At 45.2% G+C, this 26,269-nt stretch overlaps 1 protein-coding gene across 1 annotated transcript; it reads left to right on the forward strand.

Annotated features, from left to right (window-relative positions):
• Window positions 1-702: 702 nt before the first annotated feature.
• LOC115103590 (calpain-7-like) lies at window positions 703-25,607 on the forward strand. The gene is made up of 19 exons (XM_029624433.2): window positions 703-1,107; window positions 1,501-1,609; window positions 4,110-4,267; window positions 4,646-4,713; window positions 7,090-7,317; window positions 7,588-7,674; window positions 7,874-8,000; window positions 8,319-8,498; window positions 8,675-8,821; window positions 9,146-9,252; window positions 9,612-9,732; window positions 10,569-10,813; window positions 12,167-12,302; window positions 12,411-12,486; window positions 12,558-12,703; window positions 13,716-13,778; window positions 13,884-14,014; window positions 15,826-15,918; window positions 24,302-25,607. The coding sequence occupies exons 1-19, from the start codon at window positions 1,006-1,008 to the stop codon at window positions 24,444-24,446; spliced, it is 2,469 nt and encodes an 822-aa protein (XP_029480293.2). The 5' UTR covers window positions 703-1,005; the 3' UTR covers window positions 24,447-25,607.
• Window positions 25,608-26,269: the final 662 nt, after the last annotated feature.

Consider the following 26,269-nt stretch of genomic DNA (forward strand, 5'->3'; position numbering starts at 1 on the left):
CATTGGTGGAGTAGTTTTGGTAGGACCTCACCGTGTGCATGTGAGACAGGTCTGTGTTCCAGCCTCCAGGGTGCTCGGCCTCCTTTGGGAACATGACATGTTTGACAACGACAGAGGGGCGGTAACAGCCATCTAAATGGACCTTCACAATCTGGCTATACCCGCTCCACAGTGTCTGGATTTTGTCACCAACACGCAGTGCCTTTGCGCCACACTCCTGTAGAATAATGTCCTGATATTCTTGTTTCATTCCTGAAGACTTTCACCAGACTGAAAAATAACATGTTAGGTTATGTAAAAAAAAACTAGCTTTTCACAAAAGACTGATACCTTTAGATAGAAAAGTGTTGAATGGTGGAATAACAAAGTAAGCATGCATGCACACAGTTTAATTGAATAGGAAATGCAAGTCTATGCGTTTCACACACATGGAGGAAATTTAACTTTGACAAACTATTTAATTAAGCGCAATCTTTCAATTCCACACACCGCCATCTCACGAGGGACACAGTCAAAACATGAGTTAACAACGCCAATGTGCGTAAAACTCACGATGAACATGTGATGCACGTCGAATTGTATGTACTGTGTTATGTTTCGATCATGAATACTCTTCAATGTGAACTGGAGATTTACATCAATCAAGGGAGCAATACTGCCAGCAACTGGATTGGTGGGTAAAAGCACTCGTCATCGTTGGAGCTACCCGGAAGCTAAATCTTGGAAATCACTTGTTGTTGTTGTTATCGAGCAGAAAGTAGCTCGTCTACTTGCTAGCTGTATATCATAATGTTTTACGGATATGGTGGTTGTTTGTATTCCATTCATTTTATGATCTTATTTTAAAAACCCATATTTTGGAACTGTAACTCATTGCTTTGATTTAGCTGTCTAACGTTCTGTCAAGTTCGGCTTGCTAGCTAACGCCGCTAGCTAGTTAACGTTAGTTACGAATGACAGGGACAGTCATATTTTCCAGTCTGTATGAAAAAACGTTAGAACAAAATGGATTGCACGGCACTGGAGCACGATGCAGTTAAATTTGCTAAAACTGCTGTCATCTGCGACCAGAATGGAAAATACAACGAGGCTGTCTTCTATTATAAGGTAACGATAAGGACTCTGAAATGGATGTTGTGGAATAATTTGCCGCACTCCACATTGGCTTTTACTTTCACCTGCATCTTATGGTCACCTTTGTGGAATAGACGACTTGATCACGGATGCACTTTTAGCCTTTAGAAGTGGCATCCCAGTGTAACAAACGGTATGTAAATGAGAACTTGTTCTCAACTTGCCTACCTGGTTACATAAAGGTGAAATAAAATAAAAAATAAAATGTATTCAGTCTTTAAGGTGTATCCAGAAGCTCAAATAATATGGGGTAAGTTACTATTGTAGTGGTACTTGACCCATGGTTAAGACACTCTTGTATTTTGCTCCATGAAAATTAATTTGTCATTTTGAGAGCAATAATGTCGGTGTTGTATGTGATATTAGGAGGCGGCACAAGCCCTGATCTACGCCGGCATGGCAGGGTCTAAACTGGAGGGCATCCAGGATAAAGTCAATGAGTACCTGGACCGGGTTCAGGCCCTGCACAATGCTGGTGAGTCCACCCCCTACAGTGTAGGGAAAGTGGTGATCCTCCATAACTACTTCTGATCCAACTTCGTTCACTCTCATACTCCATCCAGAATGCTTGGGCCCGTATTCACAAAGCATATCAGTGAGTTGCCTACAGTGCATTCGGGAAGTATTCAGACCCTTTGATTTTTTCCCACATTTTGTTACGGTACAGCCTTATTCTAAAATGAATTAAATACATATTTTCCTCATCAATCTACATACAATACCCCATAATGACAAAGCAAAAACAGGTTTTTAGAAATGTATTTAAAAAACAACAGAAATAGCTTATTTACATAAGTATTCAGACCCTTTGCAATGAGACTTGAAATTGAGCTCAGGTGCAACCTGTTTCCCTTGATCATCCTTGAGATGTTTCTACGACTTGGAGTCCACCTGTGGTAAATTTAATTGATTGGACATGATTTGGAAAGGCACACACCTGTCTATATAAGGTCCAACAGTTGACAGTGCATGTCAGAGCAAAAACCGAGACAGGACTGTGTCGAAGCATAGATCTGGGGACACGTTTCTGCAGCATTGAAGGTCCCGAAGAACACAGTGGCCTCCATCATTCTTAAATTGAAGACGTTTGGAACCACCAAGACTTCCTAGAGCCGGCCACCCAGCCAAACTGAGCAATCAAGGGAGAAGGGCCTTTGTTCGGGAGGTGACCAAGAAGCTCCAGAGTTCTTTCTGTGGAGATGGGAGAACCATCCAGAAGGACAACCATCTCTGCAGCACTCCACCAATCAGGCCTTTATGGTAGACACTTCTCAGTAAAAGGCACAAAACAGCCCACTTGGAGTTTACCAAAAGGCACCTAAAGTATTCTCAGACCATGAGAAACAAGATTCTCTGGCCTGATGAAACCAAGATTCAACTCTTTGACCTGAATGCCAAGTGTCACGTCTGGAGGAAACTAGGCACCACTCACCACCTTGTCAATACCATCCCTACTGTGAAGTGTGGTGGCAGCATCATGCTGTGGGGATGTTTTTCAGCAGCAGGGACTGGGAGACTAGTCAGGATTGAGGGAAAGATGATAACTCCTTGATGAAAACTTGCTCCAGAGAGCTCAGGACCTCAGACTGGGGCGAAGGTTCACCTTCAAACAGGACAATGACCCTAAGCACACAGCTAAGACAATGCAGGAGTGGCTTCGGGACAAGTCTCTGAATGTCCTTGAGTGGCCCAGCCAGAGCCATCTCTGGAGAGACCTGAAAATAGCTGTGCAGCGATGCTCCCCATCCAACCTGACAGAGCTTGAGAGGATCTGCAGAGAAGAACAGGAGAAACTCCCCAAATACAGGTGTCCCAAGAAGACTTGAGGCTGTAATCGCTGCCAAAGGTGCTTCAACAAAGTACTGAGTAAAGGGTCTGAATACTTACGTAAATGTCATGTCAGTTCATTTGTATTTTTATACATTTGCAAAAATGTCAACCTATTTGTGCTTTGTCATTATGGGGTATTGTGTGTAGATTGAGAAGGAAAAAACTACTTAATACATTTTAGAATAAGGCTGTAATGTAACAACATGTGGAAAAGTCAAGGGGTCTGAATACTTTCTGAATCTAGTTTGGCTGGGTGGCCGTATCTAGTCCTTAGCCTATCTAATGTTGGGTCACAGTAAACTTAGTGAGTTTCCTTCTGAGTCATTCTTTCCATGACCTACGGAACAGCTTACACTTCACTTTGCGTGTGAGATGTGAGGGCCTTTGCTTGTGTTTATAAAACTGGCCCACAGATTGAGTTTATTTTTATAAAAGCGCCGGTTTTAGCCAGCCGGCAAATTTTCAACCGCAGTCCCTGTGCAGGCTATTAAAAACAATTACAATAACAATACAGACAAACAGTGAGCACATGCAGAGCAACATAGGACAAGCTACACATAGCAGACAGAGCAATAGCACAAAAAGCAACATACATAAAAGCAACAAAGGGTGTGTGGGTATGTCCCGTTAAGTTGGAGAGTGGGTGTGACTCATACTATACGGTTTCCCGGGCATAGAAGCCTCTTTTAATATCCCTGTCGCTCAAGAAGGTCATGTTACTGTATTCAAGTTGATATGAGGCACTAGCCTTATTTGGGTAGAGGAAACCTCTTTCATTGTTTCCAGTGTTTCTCAATGCTGTAGTTGGCAGTAGCTATCCTAACATATCCACATCACCTCAAATATATAACACCTCGTTTTTCCCTCATCCAGTTGTTATTTTCATAGTCAGCCTCTCATTGAGGATATCCTAGCGGTTGTAGCGTTGGGCCAGTAACCTAAAGGTTGCTGGTTTGAATACCTGAGCTGGCAAGGTCAAAAATCGGTCGGTGCCCTTGAGCAATGCACTTAACCCTAATTTGCTCCAGGGGCGCCGTACTAGTATGGCTGTAAAACAACAACATTTGTCTGCACCTATCCAGTGTGTGAAAATATCTATATTTTGAATGTTCCGTTGTGTCCTACTTGCCTTTGACCCCATGCAGTTCAAGCTCAAAGTAGCGATCCTCTAAAGAGCAAGCAGCAGGTGGATCTGGAGCGGGCCCACTTCCTGGTCACCCAGGCCTTTGAGGAGGATGAGAAGGGCAATGGGGACGAGGCCATCGAGCTCTACACACAGGCCGTGGAACTCTGCATCCAGACAGTAGGGGCTGCTTAGGAAAGACCCAGGCTTCTTTTAGGCCCACTGTGAGACTACAGAGGCAACTTTCACCACCAATGCTCTTGTATTGAGAAAAACAACAAAATTAGCTATACTCTCTGCTATTCAGACCACTGTATCAGACATTTATACAGGATGGTAATTCCTGGGTCATCACCAGGTCCAATGGAGGTGTAGTCAGGAACAGGTATAAGAACTGTTTATTTGGATTAGGCCATGAACAGACTGATGCCCCACTAGCCTTCATTGTATGTATTGACGTCCCTCTTGACCTAGTCTCTAGGGTACATAATGTGTGTCAAGTGTAACCCCCCCTCACTCCTTTTCTCCCACTTTCTCTTTCTCTTTCTTTTCTCACAGTCTCATGATACGACAGACCAGGGGCTGCAGGGCAAACTGAAGCAGCTGGCTCGTCAGGCCCTCGATAGGTAAGGAGCTCACTCTCCCCTCCTCTCTATAGTGTAATATTTCTAAATTTCTAGTGTTGTATACAGTGCATTCGGAAAGTATTCAGACCCTTGACTTTTTCCACATTTTGTTACTTTACAGCCTTATTTTTAAATTGATTAAATACATACATATTTTCATTAATCTACACACAATACCCCATAATGACAAAGTGAAACAGGTTTAGACATTTTTGCAAATGTATTACAAATAAAAAAACGGAACTTATTTACATAAGTATTCAGACCCTTTGCTGTGAGACTCGAAATTGAGCTCAGGTGCATCCTGTTGCCATGGATCATCCTTGAGATGTTTCTACAACTTGGAGTCCACCTGTGGTACATTCAATTGATTTGACATGATTTGGAAAGGCACACAGCTGTCTATATAAAGTCCCACAGTTGACAGTGCATGTCAGAGAAAAAACCATGCCATAAGGTCGAAGTAATTGTCCGTAGATCTCCGAGACAGGATTGTGTCAAAACTTTCAATGTCGGCAGGATTGAAAGCCCCCAAGAACACAGTTGCCTCCATCATTCTTAAATGGAAGACGTTTGGAACCACCAAGACTCTTCCTAGAGCTGGCCGCCTAGCCAAACTGAACAATCGGGGGAGGAGGGCCTTGGTCAGGGAGGTGACCGAGAACCCGATGGTCACACTGACAGAGTTCCTCTGTGGAGATGGGAGAACCTTCCAGAAGGACAACCATCTCTGTAGCTCTCCACCAATCAGGCCTTTATGGTAGACTGGCCAGATGGAAGCCACTCCTCAGTAAAAGGCACATAATGGACTGCTTGGAGTTTGCCAAAAGGCACCTTCAGTAAAGCATGGTGGTGACAGCATCATAGTGTGGGGATGTTTTTCAGTGGCAGGGACTGGGAGACTAGTCAGGATCGAGGGAAAGATGAACAGATCAAAGTACAGAGAGATCCTTGATGAAAACCTGCTCCAGAGAGCTCAGGCCTCAGACTGGGCCAAAGATTCACCTTCAAACAGGACAATGACCCTAAGCACACAGCCAGGACAAGTCTCTGAATGCCCTTGAGTGGCCCAGTCAGAGCCATCTCTGGAGAGACCTGAAAATAGCTGTGCAGCGATGCTCCCCATCCAACCTGACAGAGCTTGAGAAGATCTGCAGAGAATGGGTTGAAACTCCCCAAATACAGATGTGCTATGCTTGTAGCATCATACCCAAGAAGACTCAAGGCTGTGATTGCTGCCACAGTTGCTTTAACAAAGTAATCAGTAGAGGGTCTGAATACTTATGTTAATGTGATATTTACGTTGTCTAAAAAACTGTTTTTGCTTTGCGTTTATGGGGTTTTGTGAGTAGATTGATACGTATTTGTTACGTACGCCTCTAGGAAGAGGGAACGCAACACCCTGCTACAACAACTCCCCGTGGCGTGAAAGATGAATTGGATTGTAGGTGCGAGTAAGGAAGACAAAGGCAGAGAGCTTACCGTTTACAGGGAATTTATTCCATCACACAGTAATTTGGGGAAAAAGAGGCTGGACGAAAGTAAAAGTTAACGAGCCCCCCCCTCTCCTACCTTACCTGCCTACCCACTACTTACCACCTGGTGCGCTAACCAAAATACAGGGGGTGGTCAGCCTAGGTCTTACCTAGTGTGCCTAGACAGTAAATACTACTGGTGTATGTATGACCGCAGGCCTCTTGCTTAAGCACAGCCTAGGTGCCTTCCCCCCTGGGAACAAATGAAACAGAATAATACAAACGGAAGTAAACAATTTCAAGAATCAAAAACACTGCGTCCTATTGACACACACATACCTCAGATCAGCGGCAACAAAATACTTAACAAAAACGTGTTTCTCAGCAACAACCAACACAGGACATAAGCATCAGCTCTCTCTTAACAAAGGAACACTGGGTTTTCTAGCTTCAGAAGGAGTCTGTAATGATATACAGCTGTATCCTCTGACGAGAGGGCGGGGTCAGCTCCAATCAGCTGCTTGGGGGAAGCCATTTACTGAAACACAAACATAATTCAAAAGGCACTCGCACATCTGAGCCATCTCTTTGCAGGTGCATGGCAACAGTTGAACAAGATGAAGGAAAAAGCTAACCGCACACTGCTCTTGGTAGTATCACTGATCTTTAATAAGCTTACGTATCGACCTTCGTCAGAGCTGAAACACAAATATACAAACAAAACCACAACACAGAAACTGGGGAATGTAACAGTATTTTTCAAATCCATTTTAGAATAAGGCTGTAACTTAACAAAATGTGGAAAAAGTCAAGGGGTCTGAATACTTTCCGAATGCGCCGTAAATGATCAAGGAACACTAACCTGACCGACCAACCAACCAAGCACTTTGTTTCTCTCCAGGGCGGAGGGGCTGAAGGAGTCCCAGTCCGCCAGTCCCTTAGCCCAGTCGCCACAGGACAGGCCAGGGCCCCCAGGGGCCAAACCTAGTGGGGGGCCTTGCCCCGTCAGACAGTTCTTCCCCCTTGGACCTGACTTCTCACTCCAGAACCGTCCCCAGCCAGTCAGGCCCGTCCAGTCCAGCGAGCCTCAGGGTCAGCGCTACACCTCAGAAGAGATCGAGGTGCTCAGGTGAGCAGGCTGGGATCTATCTGGACTGGAGAATCAAAGAACATGGTCAACACATTGAGTTTAGGCACCCATGAAGCAATGATCTGTGGTTCCGTAATCATCCCCATTTCCCTAGGAGCATAATGCCAGTGTGTGACTGGTTTTTCTAAAGGTTAGCTAGTGACACACCTTTGTTTGGTGACGGTTCAGGTTTGACTCTCGTCTACATTTCCACCTGCTGGGTAAGTTACACATGTTACATTTCTCCTGATTCTCCTCCTTTTCAAATAGGAGCACATCCAAGATCAACGGCATACCCTTCGTCCCCTTCATGAGCGTGGACCTGAAGGAGAGATTTGCCTTTCCTGTTCCATTCTCGTAAGTCAGGATATTCTTGGCTGAGAAAAAAGGTTCCTTAGTAAGTTGGTGTACAGATTGTAGAATACACACATAATACATTTCTACTGACAACCAATTTCCATCTGAAAGCAGATACTAGATGGAGTGCCGCTTGATTGCATCAATTGTTAATTTGTGATTAACATCAGACTTTTTATTCTCTGTGGATGTTTCCCAGGGACAAACTAGGCAAGCTGGCCCTGTCTCCCAAGCAGAGAACCATCTTCTCCCGCTGGGTTCGCCCTGACGAGATCTGCAATAACCCCACCATGATCTTATCTGTATCCAGCTTCAGCATCAAACAGGTCCGGCCACACACACAGCCGCCAATATTCAATATCAATAATCGAGACCAAAACGTACCCTGTAAAATACATCATTATTTAAGGTGTAGACCACTAAGAGTGCAGTAGCTATATGAGTTGTATTGGAATTGACTCAACATCAGATGGCGCCACTTGTACGTATGTTTTGTCTGATAAAACCTACCTACTTTATAGACAATCTGCTCTATACTGAATACCTGTCAATGTGACGGATAATGTGGCAGATTCACCTCCCATCCTGGTGGTCAGATGTCAGTCTCATACTCTTATTGCTGATCACCTACCCTCTCCTGTTAGACGGTGGTGTCTGACTGCTCGTTCGTGGCGTCGTTAGCCATCAGCGCTGCCTATGAGCGACGCTACAACAAGAAGCTCATCACCAGCATCATCTACCCCCAGAACCGGCGCGGGGAGCCAGAGTATAACCCCTGTGGGAAGTACATGGTGAAGCTTCACATCAACGGTGTGCCCAGGAAGGTAACACACTGCAAAACCTGGGAACTGGGTCCCCTGGTGCTCAATGTCATTGTGAGATAAGCTAGCAAACCTCACTCTCTAAATGACTAGCCTGTCACTGTAAAGCTGCCATGTCGCTGACAGTGTCTACCAATGGGTTGTATTGTTGTAAGTGTTCCCCTTCCTGTTCCCTGCAGGTCATTATAGACGACTTCCTGCCATGTGGTCAGAATGGAGAGCTGCTGTGTTCCTACTCCAGCAACAGGAACGAGCTGTGGGTCTCCCTCATAGAGAAGGCCTACATGAAGGTCATGGGAGGCTACGACTTCCCCGGCTCCAACTCGGTGAGGGAGTTCCCCCTGTGAGGGAGTTCCCCCTGTGAAAGTACTACCCCTTTTGCACTGGGCTCTGTCCAATAGCCAAACGTGCAACTCAATTATCTGCTTTGGCTACATCTCCTTGTCTCCTACTGAACTGATATGAGAGAAGCGAATGTTTCACTTTGGAGAATGTTTCAGAGCTAACAAGAGTTCCCTCAAATTCCCGGCGTGGGCTAAATTCCACATTTCATCAATTGTGCGATATTGGACAGTTGGCTCTGTTCTCCACCTTGTTATGTATGTTCTCTAAAGTGTGATCTCTGTCCGTTCTGTCTTATTGCATTGTAGAACATCGATCTGCACGCACTCACTGGCTGGATCCCAGAGCGTATCGCCATGCATTCAGACAATCAGTCATTCATCAAGGATGACACCTTCCGCATGCTCTACCAGAGGTGAGACACGCAGACACAAACACGCACTCATTAATTCACCCATGCACACACTTAAGGGCCTACATAGTCCATCTGCTCTGTAGAATTCACACACATACATTACACACCAAGAGATATGACTCACAGATTCTTACACATTTGAAATAGTTTATTTGAATCCACAAATCATATTGCATTTGTAAAAAGATACACACACACCGAGTAATGCCACTAATCCATCCTCCAGTCAGGTAGTAATTTATCATGATTACCTTTGCTGCCAGATGGTAATAGACATGGTTATCAATACCACAGAGTTTTGTCTCCTAGCCAAGATAGCTGACCTACTACTCTTACATCCCCCTCTCCTCCCATGACAGGTTTCACCGGGGCGACGTCTTAATCACCACAGCAACGGGGGTGATGACAGAGGAGGAAGGCGAGAGGTGGGGCCTTGTGCCAACGCATGCCTACGCTGTCCTGGATATCCGGGAGCACAAAGTAAGTGTTAGTGTTAACTTGGCATAACCACTCATGGTTGTTACAGTAGCTTGTTAGCATGACAATACAGAGCATTAATAGACAAGAACAGCTCAAGGGCAGAACTACATCAAAAAAATTTTTAAGGCACACGTAGCCTACATATCAACGCATACACACATCTAGGTCAAATAGGGGAGAGGTGTTGTGAGGTGTGGCTTAAGCTGTTTTTTGAAACCAGGTTTGCTGTTTATTTGAGCAATATGAGATGGAATGGAGTTCCATGCAATAATCACTCTATATAATATTGTACGCTTTCTTGAATTTGTTCTGGATTTGGGGATTGTGAAAAGACCCCTGGTAGCATGTCTGATGGGGTAAGTGTGTGTGTGTCGGCGCTTTGTGTAAGTTCAACTCTCAGCCAAGAGAGACTGGCATGCAACAGGGTCGGCAGGGTAGCCTAGTGGTTAGAGCGTTGGACTAGTAACCGAAAGGTTGGAAGTTCGAATCCCCGAGCTGACAAGGTAAAAATCTGTCGTTCTGCCCCTGAACAAGCAGTTAACCTACTGTTCCTAGGCCGTCATTGAAAATAAGAATTTGTTCTTAACTGACTTGCCTGGTTAAATAAAGGTACATTTTTTTTTTATATCATCCCTCTGATTACAATTAAGAGCAAGACGTGCCGCTCTGTTCTGGGCTGCAGCTTAACTAGGTCTTTCCTTGCAGCACTGGACCACACGACTGGACAATACTGGAGATAAGACAAAACTAGAGCCTGCAGAACTTTGTAACTTTAGTTACACTAATAGTGTTCTGCCTGCATGCTAAGCTTCTGTGCCATTTGATCTGGCTCTCAGGGGAAGCGGTTTCTGCAGCTGAAGAACCCGTGGAGCCACCTGAGGTGGAAAGGTCGCTTCAGTGAACGGGACGAGAAAAACTGGACCCCAGAACTTCTCAAATACCTCAACTTTGACCCCAAGACCGCACAGAAGTTTGATAACGGTGTGTTCTGGATCACGTTTGAGGACCTGTGCCAGTACTATGATGTCATCTACCTGAGCTGGAGCCCCGCCCTGTTCAGAGAGTCTTCCTGTATCCACAGGTCAGTCAACAACAGCCATCTTATATCTCCCAGAAGGGTCTACTATACCTATAAATACCTACTATACTGTGGAAAGTATTCAGACACCTTGACTTTTTCCACATTGATTAAGTCGTTTTTTCCCCACATCTATTTACACACGATACCCCATAATGACAAAGCAAAAACAGGTTTTTAGAAATTTTAGCAAATGTATTACAAATAAAAACTGGAATTATGACATTTACATAAGTATTCAGACCCTTTACTCAGTACTTTGTTGAAGCACCTTTGGCAGCGATTACAGCCTTGAGTCTTCTTGGGTATGACGCTACAAGCTTGGCACACCTGCATTTGGGTGGTTTCTCCCATTCTTCTCTGCAGATCCTCTCAAGCTCTGTCAGGTTGGATGGGGAGCGTTGCTGCACAGTTATTTTCAGGTCTATCCAAAGATGTTCGATCAGGTTCTGGCTCTGGCTGGGCCACACAAGGACGTTCAGAGACCGGTCCCGAAGCCACCATGCTTCACCGTAAGGATGGTGCCAGGTGTCCTCTAGGCGTGACGCTTGGCATTCAGGCCAAAGAGTTCAATTTTGGTTTCTTCAGAACAGAGAATTTTTGTTTCTCATGGTCTGAATCCTTTAGGTGCCTTTTGGCAAACTCCAAGCGAACTGTCATGTGCCTTTTACTGAGAAGGGTCTTCCGTCTGGCCACTCTACCATAAAGGCCTGATTGGTGGAGTGCTGCAGAGATGGTTGTCCTTCTGGATGGTTCTCCCATCTCCACAGAAAGAACTCTGGAGCTTCTTGGTCACCTCCCTGACCAAGGCCCTTCTCCCCCGATTGCTCAGTTTGGCCAGGCGTCCAGCTCTAGGAAGAGACTTGGTGGTTCCAAACTTCTTCCATTTAAGAATGATGGAGGCCACTGTGTTCAATGCTGCAGACATGTTTTGGTACCCTTCCCCAGATCTGTGGGGAAGGGTACCCTGTCAACTGTGGGACCTTATAGACAGGTGTGTGCCTTTTCATTTTCAATCAATTACATTGACCACAGGTGGACTCCAAGTTGTAAAAACATCTTAAGGATGATCAATGGAAATGGGACGCACCTGAGCTTAATCTCGAGTCTCATAGCAAATGTTCTAAATACTTATGTGAATAAGCTATTTCAGTTTATTTGCAAAACATTCTAAAAACCTGTTTTCGCTTTGTCAGTATGTGGTATTGTGTATAGATTGATGAGGATTTATTTTTATTTAATCAATTTTAAAAGTAAGTCAAGCGGTCTGAATACTTTCCGTATGCACTGTATGTGTATAAAAAATACACATGTATGATATGTGAGGTATATTTCTGGTTGTGTGTGTCCCTGCAGTAGCTGGGATGGGAAGCAGGGCCCGGTGAAGGATGCCTACAGTCTGGCCAACAACCCTCAGTACCGGCTGGAGGTGACCTGTCCTGCAGGGGGCACTGCTGTCTGGGTGCTGCTGACCAGACACATCACTGACAAGGTGCACACACTGTCTGTCTGGCTGTCCACCACCACACAGCATCAGACACTGTCTCATTTTCTCCCATAGAAACAATAATCACTCTGTTGTTGTCCTTTTGATGTTCAGGACGACTTTGCACAAAACAGGGAGTTCATCACCTTGGTGGTTTACAAGACAGAGGGAAAGAAAGTTTACTACCCTGGTGAGTTTCTCATGGAAGTGTGTGTGTGTGTGTGTGTGTTTCCTCTGACTGTCTTGTATGTTCCTCCTCAGCGGACCCTCCCCCCTACATAGATGGGATCAGGATCAACAGCCCCCACTACCTGACCAAGATGAGACTAACCAGCGCTGGAACACACACATTCACACTGGTGGTGTCACAGTACGAGAAGCAGAACACCATCAACTACACCCTGAGGGTGAGGCACACACACATTATGTCAGATACATCTCCTGAGTGTCAGATCTGTCGCTGGCAGGTAAACACTGCGATCCTGTTGTACTGCGGTGCAGAAGTGTAGCATGCCTCAAGCACCTCACAATAGAGCGTGAGAAAAGAGAGTGGAATGGTGGGGGTGAAGAAGAAGAGGGAGTGGGGGAAGATGAGATGAAGAGCGAGAAAAGAGGAAAGTGTCTTGTTCCACTTGGTGAGTGTGAAGTGTATGTACATATACCGTACACACAAGGAATAGAAAACTAGATCTGAGTTGTATAATTCTACATTCTGAAACATGAAGCAGCCTCCTTTGTCCTCTAGTCTGTGAGTGTGTGTTCATATCCATGCAGATTGAGTCATAAATTAACCGCGTGCTAATTATTTCATTAGAAACGTTTCTGTGTCCGAACCCACTTGCAGAACTGTGAAATCAGTTGAAAGAGAGCTTGTGAGTTTGTCTGCAATGAATTGCTGTGTGTGACAGAGCGATGGAGAGAGACTTTCTGTTGGTTTGTATATGAGTAAAAGGTTTTATGTTTGGTGTGTGAGTATGTGACCCAAACCTTTTTTTGCTCATTTATATTTCATAAACTCCCCTTGCCAACTGATCTGAAGTCTTTGAGGAGCTGTTATCTGATGTCTCACAAAAACAACATGTTTGGCCTCTGTAGAAGAGAAGAAACCCTGAAAGTAGTTGCATGTGTGTCTTTCTGAGTATGAAAGAGAAAAGCCAATCACCAGAGGAATATCTCTAGCCTTGACTGACAAGCAGCAAACTGGCTGTGAAATCAATTCCTGCACTCTCACTTCCTTAAAAATAATCTGGAGAATTAGTGAAGAGTTCTCGTGAGGTACGGAACGAACATGATTTCTTCCATCTGTATAAGAGCTGGCCAGTATTCTTCCAGGAGTTTCTTCCTGATGTTTCTATGTTGTGCTGATCACATCCCTGCTCATTCAGTTCCAATGGAGTAATAGACGTTTCCCTCCAACAGGTCTACTCTGGATGCAAGTTCTCCTTCTCCAAGATCCCAACGCCCTTCACTCATACCAAACGGGTAAAATGTACTTCCACTTGTCTCTTTGTTGTTCACATTCTCTATTGGCATGATAACAAAATCACAATCTCACATTGCTGAAGCCCCCACTCTCTCCCTGTGCAGATCAATGGCCAGTGGAAAGGGCCGAGTGCGGGGGGCTGTGGGAACTACAAGGACTCGTACAAGCACAACCCCATCTACCAGTTTAACCTGGAGCGCCCAGGACCCATGCTCATAGAGCTACGAGGCTCCAGGTAAGACTCACTGCGGCCTGCAGGGGCCCTCCACACCACTGGGGGCACTACGGCTCAATCACAATTGATGGATATAAAATGAATGTCCTCTTGTAACACAGCACTTTTAATACTCAAGTGTTCATCCTGTCCGTCAAACCTTCTCTAATCCGAGGTGACTGCAGAAGGACTACTCTCCACAGCTTTACACTCTGCCCTGACCCACCTGGATAAAACCAACACATATGTGAGAATGCTGTTCGTAGACTTTAGCTCAGCATTCAATACGGTCATTCCCTCTAGGCTGGTCATCAAACTTCATGACTTAGGGATCAGCCCCTCTCTCTGTAACTGGACTTTGGACTTCCTAACCAACAGACCCCAGTCTGTCAGGTTAGACAATTTCACCTCCTGAACACCGGTGTGCCACAGGGCTGTGTGCTGAACCCCCTCCTGTACTCCCTCTTTACCTGTGTTCCTGTACATGGTTCCAACACCATCAAGTTCGCAGACGACACCGCGGTGGTAGGCCTGATCAGTGACAATGACGAGTCAGCCTACAGGGAGGAGGTCAAGCACCTGGCTGCATGGTGCGCTGACAACAACCTGGCCCTCAATGCAAAGAAAACCAAGGAGCTCATTGTGGATTACAGGAAGTGTAAAAGCTGTAGCCACTCCCCAGTTCTCATTGATGGCACTGAGGTGGAGCGTGTGCCCAACTTCAAATACCTGGGTGTCAACATCTTCGAGGACCTCTACTGGACCCTCAACACCTCAACCCTGGTCAAAAAGGCGCAGCAGCGCCTATACTTTTTGAGGAGGCTAAAGAAGGCCCGCCTGTCTCCCAAGATCCTGGTGAACTTTTACCTCTGCACGGTCGAGAGCATTCTGATTAACTGCGCCACAGTGTGGTTTGGCGGATGCTCCTTGGCCGACCGGAAGGCCCTGCAACGGGTGGTGAAAACCGCCCAGCACATCACTGGTGTCCGGCTCCCTGCCATCGTAGATTTCAAGCGCAAGCGGCGTCTGCATAGGGCGTGCGGCATCCTCAGGGACCCTTCACATCCATGCCACAAACTGTGTGCCCTTCTACCATCAGGCAGGTGGTACAGGTCTCTACGTTCCCGCACTAGCAGGCTCAAGAACAGTTTCTTTCCAGCTACTGTAACCCTGCTGAACACTGTAACAGCCATATCCACCCGCCCACATCTTAGTACTGCCTCTCGGGGACCTTGTTGCACTACTCTCTTTGCACTCTTCACAGTACTTCTGGACTCTGACATTGCTTTGCAAAGTCTGTATAAAGGACATTCAGTTGTACATACCTACCTCGGTAACCTCATTGCTGCTCTCCCTGTATTTCAGTTGCATGCCTCCTTGCACTTTCATACATCCCACTTAATATCATACATTGTACTTAATTGTTTTACTTGTACATTTTTTGCACTCTTATTTGCACTTCTGGTCAGATGCTAACTGTATTTAGTTATACTGTACTTGTTCAATGACAAAGTTGAATCTAATCTAAATGACTACAATGCAAAATAATATGCATGGTCTGCATTGTGTCTGACTCCAATGAGACTTTGTCATGGCACATCCGGAAAATTTGAGCTGTCACAGAATACGATTGCCAGGTGTAAATGTGACCAGACAGACTAACAGTCAGTTTCCAGTGTTACTCGACTCCCTTACGTCATCCTGTAGGGGGTCATCTTTAATAGGTAATCTGGTGCTCCTAATTCAAATCTGTCTCTCTGTCTGTAGGCAGTAGAGTGCAGGTTCTGGTTGCTTGTAATGTGGTTATCTTGTCTCGGTCTCTCCCTCTCTAGGCAGTACAGTGTGGGCTTTGAGATGGTGATTGTGTCCACTGTAGTAGAGCCAGGACCTGCAGGCCACCCAAAGAAGAACAGTGGAGACTACAGGTACTCACCCAGGATTCACAGGAGATAGACAAACACACTATCAGCATATAGAGGTATTCAGGGACCGTACATAGTGTTGAGTTCCAGATGAGTTCAGTATCAATCCTAATGTTAACCCTTTACACTCGTGGGAATTGGCCTATATAGATGGGGCTAAATGGAAATATTTATTACAGAAGAGATATGGAAAGCATATGCATAGCAATGGTAGCAATTTAAAGGGAACAGTTTGGAGATTATGGTAAAATAATTAGACTAAAGTTGAGGATACAACAGTTCACCAGACATGACTGAATCCAAACATTCTGCTGTTGATTTGATGTGTATTGTACAGCATTTGTTGATAACGAGATCTGAAAATACTCCTTCAGTAACATGATAAGAATATTCATGGTTTGGGGTAGGTTCCTACATAAGACAAAAATTTGACAAGAGTTTGAGTGAGAGGTCAAGCTGGTGTTTAAGTGGCCACACACCTCTCTACACCAATACAAATGACTTTTACATAAGTCCTTTGTATTGGTGTAGACTTGACGGACCAGATGGGACTCGTTCCCTCCCAAACCAAAAGGAGAAACCAATGTTTTCTCTGGTAGGCACAACCTACCTGGCACCCCTATAAATAATAACCTCAAGTCAAAACCGTTACATAAAAAATGGCACCCCAGATGGGACAGCTCAACATTTAGAACTAACCAAAGCAAATATTTTGTGTGGAATTAAAACAATGGATTCACCCCAAGATAATGTGCTCATCCATGTCATACCTGTCAATGGGAATATACAGGGCCATTCTGACCATCAAGCTGACAATACAAATCATAAGGTGAATGGAGATAATGGAGTTGATTTGGGCCAGAGCCCTGGGAATCTGAATGCTCGGTCTGGACCACAGGCCACAGGAGGTCTAACCAGTTACTCACTTATTGACATGGATCTGTGTGGAAGTACTGCGCTAGCCCTCCCTCTGACACCCAACCTTCCTCCATTGTCTGGTTTATCTCCAGAGGTTGTAGTCTTACAACTTCAAGGTGACATCCTTGATATTCGTCGGACTCAACAACATCTCCAAACTCTTATCCACCATAATTTCAAATGTCTGAGGGAAGAGCAACAACAGAGTGCCATGGAATTCAGAAACTCACTGAGCACTCTAACCCACACGCTGACAGAGCTCAGTGAGAGTGGAAGACGGGAAATTACTGGTGCCATGGACAGGCAGTTTGACTACCAACGAAACCAACTCACTGCCACTCTCCAATGGCGCCTGCAACATCACCACACTGAGGTCCTCAAGGACGTTAATTCTGTTTTTTCTTGCATGGTTAACACTGTAGGCCACTTGCAGACAGAACTCTCTAATTGTGTTAAAATGTTGGATGATGTGTCTGTGGACATGGCCTCCATTAGGCAGAACTCCTTACACAGAGTTTCTCTGGTGTCCACTTCTGTTCAGACCACTGAGGGCCAAGCTGGCACCTCTGAACAGCCAAGACAAGGCCATGCTACAGCCACCCCTTGCAGGATGCAATCCACCATGCATCCTGGTGTTCATTTTCATGGTCCGATAACTCCCTCCCCCTCTACTTCCTCAATCCCTCCTAGCTCGTTTGTTCATGGTGATTTGAGTAGCCGTCATGTGGGGGCGATGCCCATTAAATTGCAATTTCCCACCTTTGGGAAAAAGATGACAGTCCTGATCCGCTAATGTATCTAGAAAGATGTCGTGACTTTCTTGCCCTCAATCCCCTGGCTGACGAAGAACTCCTTGCCACATTGAGGAATGTGTTGCATGGGACAGCTCGAGACTGGTGGGATGTGGCACGTCTCACCACTACCTCCTGGGCTGACTTTGAGACCAAGTTTTCCTCTGCATTTCTGTTTGAGGACTACACAGATGAATTGGCAGACAGAGTCAGAAATCGAGTACAAAGAGAGAAAGAGAGTATCCGTGACTTTGCATACGGTTACCACTCCCTGTGCAGAAGGTGGAAACCTGGCATTGAGGAGGAAGAGGTCATTAAATTGATCTTGAAGAACATCAACCCACTACTAGCCAGTCAACTCCGAGAACGAGTCACCACTGTCGATGGACTGGTTCGCTTGGGACAGCAGTTTGAGAAGGACAGAGAATGCCAACCGCAATATGACCAGAGAAAGAAACAGACACCCAAACAGTTACCCAAGACAGACCATCAACAACAGCCAGAGTCTCCAGTCAAGACCCCTCTCATGTTCTGTTGGAGATGTAGCCAAAAGGGACATTCTTCAGCTACATGTCCAAGACCGTATCAAGTAAACCCTTCCAGAAACCACAACAGGCCAACACACCTAACTCTCTTCGCAGGAATGACCATCCTACTCTGGGTGCTTTAACCAGAGCGGAAACTCCAAGAGTCACTGCCTACTCCCCCCCCCCCCCCCCCCCCATCGACATCCCCTTCCTTTCAGTTAATACTGCACCAACTGGTGTTACCCCTGTCCATAGGCCCATGGACAGGAAGAGCCATCTTGGATACCGGGTCATCCTACACACTGCTCAATGAGAAACTGTGGAAGGAGGTTAACGGTCCACAATACAACTTGAAGCCGTGGACAGAAGGTCCACTCTATCTGGCTGATGGTGAGGCTAGACGACCACTTGGATGGAGTGAGGTAGAGTTCCGCCTGTGTAACCGCTCCTATATGATTCCTTCTGTTATCCTACAAACCAAGAACCTTGCTTTTCCTGTCGTGTTGGGAATTGATTTCATGTACTTCAGTTGTGTCCAGATTGATATCGCACACAATTGCTACTGGTTTCCATACAATCCGAGCAAGAATCATTTCTTCCAATCAGAAGCTATGAAGTTACATGATTAGGGTTCAAATGTGGCAGTCTTCTCTGCCGTTGCTCCGTTACCACTAACCCTTGATAATCCTTCTGACGATCTCCTTTTACAGGCTGTGAGAAGAGCTCAGCTGGAACAGCCAGAGGAGTTAAGGCTGTTGGAACAGCTGCAGAATAATGCTGATGTATGTACTTCAAAGCTAGGACGCACCGGGCTCCTGAAGCACAAAATATTCCTTACACAGGAAATGCCGATCAAGCAAAAGCCATATCGTTTGTCCCCAGCGACGCTAATCATCCAAAAGGGACTCATTAATGATATGTTAACACAAGATATAATAGAACGTTCCTCCTCTCCCTGGGCTGCTCCTGTTGTCCTCATCCCAAAAAAGACTGGTGGTCTTAGATTTTGTGTGGACTATAGGAAGACCAACAATGTTTCCCAGACTGATGCCTATCCTCTTCCCACCATCCATGAGATCCTGGAGTCATTGCCTGGCGCTGTTGTGTTCACTACCCTTGACCTCAATAGTGGTTATTGGCGGGTAGAGATGGACCAGGAAAGCAAGGACAAGACTGCTTTTGTCTGTGCTGAGGGCTTGTTTTCCTTTAAGGTGATGCCCTTTGGATTAAAGAATGCCCCTGACACTTTCCAAAGACTCATGGAGATTGCGTTAGGTGAGCTCAAAGGGAAGATCTGTTTTGTCTACCTGGACGATATAATTATCTACTCTCAGAACAGAGAACAACACTTTCGAGAACTTCAAGCAGTGTTGGACAAGCTAAGAGAAGCTGGTCTGACCTTGAATATGAAGAAGAGCAACTTCTGCCAAACCTCCCTGAAGTTCCTTGGGCATATTGTATCTTTTGACGGCATTCGTGTGGATCCTGAAAAGACGAAGGCTGTACAAGACTTCCCTGTGCCAACCACACTCAAGGCCCTTCAAAGGTTCCTTGGTATGGCTGGATGGTACCATCGGTTTGTGTTGAACTTCTCCCAGGTGGCAGAACCCCTCAACGCGTTGAAGCGAAAAGGAGCTAAATTCCAATGGACGGCAGAGTGCCAGACCTCCTTTGAAACCCTGAAACGACATCTCGTCACACCTCCCATTTTAGGTCATCCCAACTTTGATTGCCCTTTTGTTGTTTACACTGATGCAAGTGATGTTGGACTTGGTGCTGTCCTAGTCCAACAGACTGGACTTGGCACTGAAGAAGTGCTAGCGTTCGCCAGTCGGACATTGAATGGAGCAGAACGGAACTACTCCACAACCGAGCAAGAGTGCCTTGCACAGAGCACCTGCTTGTGATAACGGTGGCCCTCATCTTACATGTGCTACTGTCCTGTCAAGCAGTCGAGACTCGCCCAAAACGGACTTTCCCATATCTGATGAGGCCATATGGAAAGCCCAACAGGATGATCCAGAAGTACAGGCCTTGTACCAGACTATCCTGGAAGATGGAGAAAAGATGGTCAATCCTAACACAAAGCTGACCATCATGGAAGACAAAGTCTACCGAGTTGTACAACTACCTCACAGAACACTCTACCAAATGTACATACCTGAAACTCTACGCCTACAACTGATTCAACATTTCCATGAAGACCCATTAGCTGGTCATTTGGGCAGGTTCAAAACCTACAAGCGGTTGCAAGCGTTACTGTACTGGCCACATCTGAGCATGGATGTGAAGTCACACATCCGAAATTGTCAGGTTTGTCAAATGTACAAACCAGAAGGTAGAAAGCCTGCTGGCAAGTTGCAGCAAACGGTGGTTACCCGACCTTGGGAAATGTTAGGAGTGGATTTGATGGGTCCATTTCCTAGAAGCTCCAATCAGAATGTGTACATGCTTGTTTTTGTTGATTATTATTCAAAGTGGGTGGAGCTCTTTTCCCTGCGTCAGGCCACAGCAAGGACCGTCTCTAACATCCTTATGAAAGAGATCCTGACTCGCTGGGGAGTGCCTGATTACATCCTGTCTGATCGAGGTTCCCAATTTGTCTATGATCTCTTTGAGGAGACCTGCCAAAGATGGAACCTGAGACAGAAGTTGACCACGGCCTATCACCCACAGACCAATCTCACTGAGAGAGTAAATCGAACCTTGAAGACAATGATTGATTCCTATGTAGGGACCCAGCACAAACACTGGGACAAGCACCTTCACGAGTTTCGATTTGCCCTGAATTCTGCTGTGCAAGAGTCCACTGGAGTCACACCTGCAGAGCTGAACCTAAGTCGTCCTCTCCGAGGACCCTTGGATATGGTGCTACAGCCCCAGCAGTTTACTCCAGACGCTGCTTGCTATGACCAGGTAGTCCATCTCCATGACTTGAGAGCTCTTGTCTCAAAGAACATGATCCAGGCTCGACTCAAGCAGAAGAGAAATTATGATAAGAACAGACGAGACATGCAGTTCCAGCTTCGTGATCGGGTGTGGCTTCGCTCTCATCCTTACTCGAAAGCTGAACAATTCTTCTCGGCCAAGCTCGCTCCTAAATGGCAAGGACCATATAGGATTGTGGAGCAGATGGGCCCTTTGAACTACCGAGTGGTGAAAGAGGACACAGGTGAAGATATGCGCATTGTCCATGTCTCACGCCTTAAGGCCTGTTACCCCTTGGCTGAGGAATTGGAGGCGATTGAGCGCTGCAAGGTCCTGGATCTCTTTGAAGAGGAAAGTGAGGAGACTTTTCTCGGATTCCCAGACCCAGAAGTCTCACACCTTAAGGCCTGTGACCCCTCAGCTGAGGAGCGTGAGCTCCAAAAAGTCATGAATATTTTTGTAGAGGAAAGCGATGAGGAGACCTTTCTCGGTTTCCCCGACCAAGATGTGCCTTCCAGGGCAATGGTCGGCTTTTTCCAGGGGAGGGGGTGTGTGACGGCCCTGACTTTTTCTGAACCGTCTCAGTGCAGCTCCTTCCAATAGGGTGCTTTCCCTTTAATTCCCAATTAAATAGCCAGCATCAGCTGCGCAAAAGTGGGGTTGTGATGGAGACGTGAATGAGGATGTGTTCAACCCTCAGTTCCGAAGCTTCTCTATTCCGTTTGTTTTGTTGCCGTTAAACGTGTGTTTTGTAGCCTAAGAGAGTTTACCCAGGATCGGATCCACTCTTTGCGTCCGTGGCCTTTCTCCGCTGGAGATCTGTTGGCGGATTGGATTGTCTGACTGACCGACTGACTACAACCTTTTTGTATACGGTATTTCATTTGTTTTGATGTGAGGTATACTGTGATGATTTATGTAGTTAGTTGTAGTTGAGGACTTAGTAAGAGTTGATACGCTTTAAAGTTCTGTGGTAAAATTAGTGTTATATTGATTGTATGATTTAATACTGGGTTTACGCTACCCTGAATGAACGGACAAACATTGCGTGACAGAAGTCACTTGAGTTTCCTGAACTCTACCGGGCAGGACTCTTTTTAGGCCCGAGGTACAGGACATTTCTGGAGGAACCAGAACTCATTGTGTTATATTATTATATGTGTGTGTAATCATTGATGTTGTTAATACAACCCACGCAAAAGAATATAGTTGTTTTGGAAGTTCTTTCCAATGTTTTAAGGGTTTATAAAAAATGTATATTTCCATCCTGACTTTTACATAAGTCCTTTGTATTGGTGTAGACTTGACGGACCAGATGGGACTCGTTCCCTCCCAAACCAAAAGGAGAAACCAATGTTTTCTCTGGTAGGCACAACCTACCTGGCACCCCTATAAATAATAACCTCAAGTCAAAACCGTTACAGTATGCACAGTTCCTAAGAAACTTCAATACACTTTTATGACTAAAAAATAGTCTTCAACTACAAGGTGCTTTTTTTGAGCTCTCCTAGCTGTGCCGAGCAAGCGCACTGGTAGTTGTTTTTTGGAACACAGCCCTGCATCCCCGCCATCACACAATTACTGTTACATTATTTTGTTAAAATGACTGTTGTTTACGCAAAAACGGTCCATTATAAATTCCAATCTGGGTCAAGTTGGCATCATTAAATTGAAAAATATGATTTTACAGTAGGCTTTCACAAGCCAATTCAGAGAAGCAGATGGTAATTTTGGTGCACATAGAATAGAGTCATGAGTGCATTCAAATGTGTAGTCCGCAGGCCCAAAAACAAACAAGGCTCATTGTGTTCAGGACATCCCAGGTTATAACGCCATGTCATCTTGTAACTGTACATCGAACATAGTGATCATAAACGTTGACACGGTATCTGACATGAGTTTCATATGGTAATGTGAAGTGCGCATTTGGGCTCACGTGTATTTGGCTCGCTTGTATGACATCAGTGGTATTTATTATAATCCTCAGCGTTTCATCTTTCAAAATACATCAAGTCCTCTTCATTTACAGCATTACCGTCACTCGGATGACAAAATGTTTTGCCCAGTTAGCGGACCGAATGGGGGCAACTTCTTGTCGCGCACGGTGCCCAACTTCCAGACGGCTCAGTCAAAACCCATACAGAGCTGTGCCGCGGAGACTCTGACCTCATGTATAGTATGTTACTGTACAGCTACTGTGTTCCAAATCGGCCATTTTAAACCCGGGTATGAGTGTCATTTTCCTACTGTGAAACTCTGAGCTTGTTTAACTCCAATGTTGGGTAACATATATGTAAACAAACACTATATAGCCTCAACATGGTTGATATTATCATTTTGATATCATCTATGGTCAGTCCTTGCAGTCGCGGCTCAACTGACTAGGTATCCCCTTTCTGTCTATGAATTTGAAAGTGGTTACATTTCTCCAGGCCCATCCCTCAGCTTTTTACTAAAACAGAGGCATGGTGACTGCTTTAATGCATCCATCATAAAATGCTATGCACAGGTTAAAGTTCAGTGTTGGAACATATATTGGGGATACATGATTCTCCAAAGCTGAGACTGATGACCTGCTGCCTAAATGTGGTGGCTACAGTCACAACACCGAGGGAACATTCTATACATTCCCCACAGGTCAAAAGGTCACATCTGAGGACCTCGTGTCTGACCTCTGGGATGTCTATGCTAATTGAGTTAGCCTGGTTGAAAGGTTGAGGGTGTACTGAAATGAGTCTCGCTGCACATTTGCACAAAGGAATGCCTTTTGAGTTAGATCTTTTGGCAAAGACTGTGTGTGTCAGAAATTATTTTGAAATAATTTAAGTAAAGATATAACATTTTCCTCACATTTAGACCATGATTGTTGATTATGCAATATTATCCTGTGGATGAGGTTAAAGCAGGTTAAATTCCTATTCAATAACAGATGATCTCTATAAATCATTCATATAATCAGCTCTTGAACACATTGTATGCATTTATTCGTGGGTAATGAAATATGAAACAGAAAATGTCCAGGAATGGCGGTGGACTGCATTGTAACAACATGTTATACAGGAATGGAGATTAGAAAGGGTGCTATTTGAGACTATTGAGACAAAGCCATAGTGACTCTTTCTCTCTCTCTGTGTGTGTCTCGGTCTCTCTCTCTCTCTCTCTGTGTGTCTCGGTCTCTCTCTCTGTGTCTCTGTCTCTCTCTCTGGCTCTGTCTGTCTGTAGGTGTGGTTTCTGCTACATGGAGGCGGACCATGTCCCCGCTGGCATCTACAACGTCATCCCCACCACCTTCCTGCCCAAACAGGAAGGACCCTTCTTCCTGGACTTCAGCAACACCACGCCCCTAAAGGTCTCCCAGCTCCAGTAAGGAGAGGGGGGAAGGATTCTGGTGTGACACCAGGAATAACTTGCTCACAACATGGACACTCACTGTTTCCTGAACTCTGGGTGGAACTTGTTACGACTGCTGGAGGATCCAAAAGAGACTGATTTATTTTATTATCAAGGGTATTTGGAAAGGGACAAGTGTTTGGTATGGAACCTAGCCCTCTATGTGCTGAGGGGTGTGTAAGAACATGTACCAAAAAATGTAAACTATCAGAGCTAATGTTGGAGGTTGCCCATCCTCCTTTGCCATAATGACAGATACAGTAAATGATGTCACAACTATGGCCCTTATGATTTTCAATGTTCAATTACTTGGTGCTTGTTGACCACCAGTCTAGGTACTCGAGGCAGTGCTGGTATTTACCAAGAACGAAGGGTGATGTTCTCAACTGCAACCGCTACTGTCTTTTTCTCAGGAGACCTCACCACGACAGGGATTTCTCTGTTGCACAGGAATGTGACACAGGCATGAAGACTAATCTTTGGTATTTCTAAGGATGCGTGACACAGGCATGAAGACTAATCTTTGGTATTTCTAAGGATGCGTGACACAGGCATGCAGGACGTGTGTGTGGTTGCAGAATTCTAGGAACTTTCAATAAATTCCCTGGTTTTCCAGATTCCTAGAATCCTCCAACTGGGATTTAGGGAAAACCGAGGAATTAATAAGTTCCTGTAATTTTGTGTGTGTGTGTACTCGCATGGAAAACGACATTTGAAACGTATCTCCAGTCTCTTGTTTACGCTTCAGCAAGGACTTGAACACTTCACAGCGGTTTCTCCTTCTCTGTTAACATTTTGTCAAACAGGCAAGACTGCTAGTGGCTTTGTCATTTTCTGGACAATTACTGTGAAGTGTCAATGCTATACAGTCTTGTGGACAAGACCCACTCCTCAAACATACTTTATTTTTGACAAAGGAAAGCATGGACTTTCCTTTGCATTAGCAAAATGGCTGCTCTTTGTCGTTTCATTCTTCTTTACGTAGAATTACATTTGTTTTCTTCCCCCTCCAGTGACTGTTAAAGGGCAACTGTTGCCACTTATGTCAAATGCAATAGTCTTGTATGATTTTGCTTAACTTGCACTAAATGTGGAATGATGTATTCAAACATGGCATTGAAGGAAATCAGAAAAGGTGTCTGTGTGTGTTGAAGATCTGGCCTCTCTCCTGTCTGAGAGCATTTGAAAACAGAGCGTGTTGCGTGGGCAGCAGCTGGTCACAACTTCTAATGAGAATCACAGGGCAGAGAGACCAACTACCAGGCCTGAGGGAGGAATCTGGAGAGGGAGAGGAGAGACAGGGAAGTGCAGTAAAGAGAGAACGAACAAAACAATTGTCTAGGTAAAAGGCAGGAATTTAACTCCAGAGCCAGATTTGGCAACTGACAAATACTGCTAAGAAATCTGAAAACCAGTTTAACTTTTGTTAGTGTGAACAGGATCCTATAATCTAGTTCTGTGCTGCCTTGCCACCAAAAGATCTTCACTTGGCTTAGCCGTGGCTAATGTCAAACCTGCTAACATTCTGAACCCTGTAACCCTACAGTTAGCAGCACATGGCTTATGCGTGGGGAATCCCAGCGCGAGTCTGCTACTTTTCTGCTGTGGTTAATCATGTTAAGGTTTGCCAATGAGGAGCCAGGGTGATGTAAACAACCTGCAAGAAAACAATGGTCTGTTTTTTGTTGTTGCAATAGGCTATCTGCAGCGATCCAATAACTGTTGACAATGTCATCAAGACCAAGAAAATATCAGTATAGCTCAGTTGGAGTCAGAATGGCTACAGGCTAGTCAATTATT

Source organism: Oncorhynchus nerka, linkage group LG3, assembly GCF_034236695.1.
Source record: "Oncorhynchus nerka isolate Pitt River linkage group LG3, Oner_Uvic_2.0, whole genome shotgun sequence".
NCBI lineage: Eukaryota > Metazoa > Chordata > Actinopteri > Salmoniformes > Salmonidae > Oncorhynchus > Oncorhynchus nerka.

What these genes read in the sequence shown, in the direction of transcription:
- LOC115103590 (XM_029624433.2), top strand. Translation starts at nt 1,006, where the DNA reads ATGGATTGCACGGCACTGGAGCACGATGCAGTTAAATTTGCTAAAACT. An exon ending in AAAGAAAGTTTACTACCCTG is followed by an intron (nt 12,487 to 12,557) that starts GTGAGTTTCTCA and finishes GTTCCTCCTCAG; the next exon opens with CGGACCCTCCCCCCTACATA. An exon ending in CCTTCACTCATACCAAACGG is followed by an intron (nt 13,779 to 13,883) that starts GTAAAATGTACT and finishes CTCCCTGTGCAG; the next exon opens with ATCAATGGCCAGTGGAAAGG.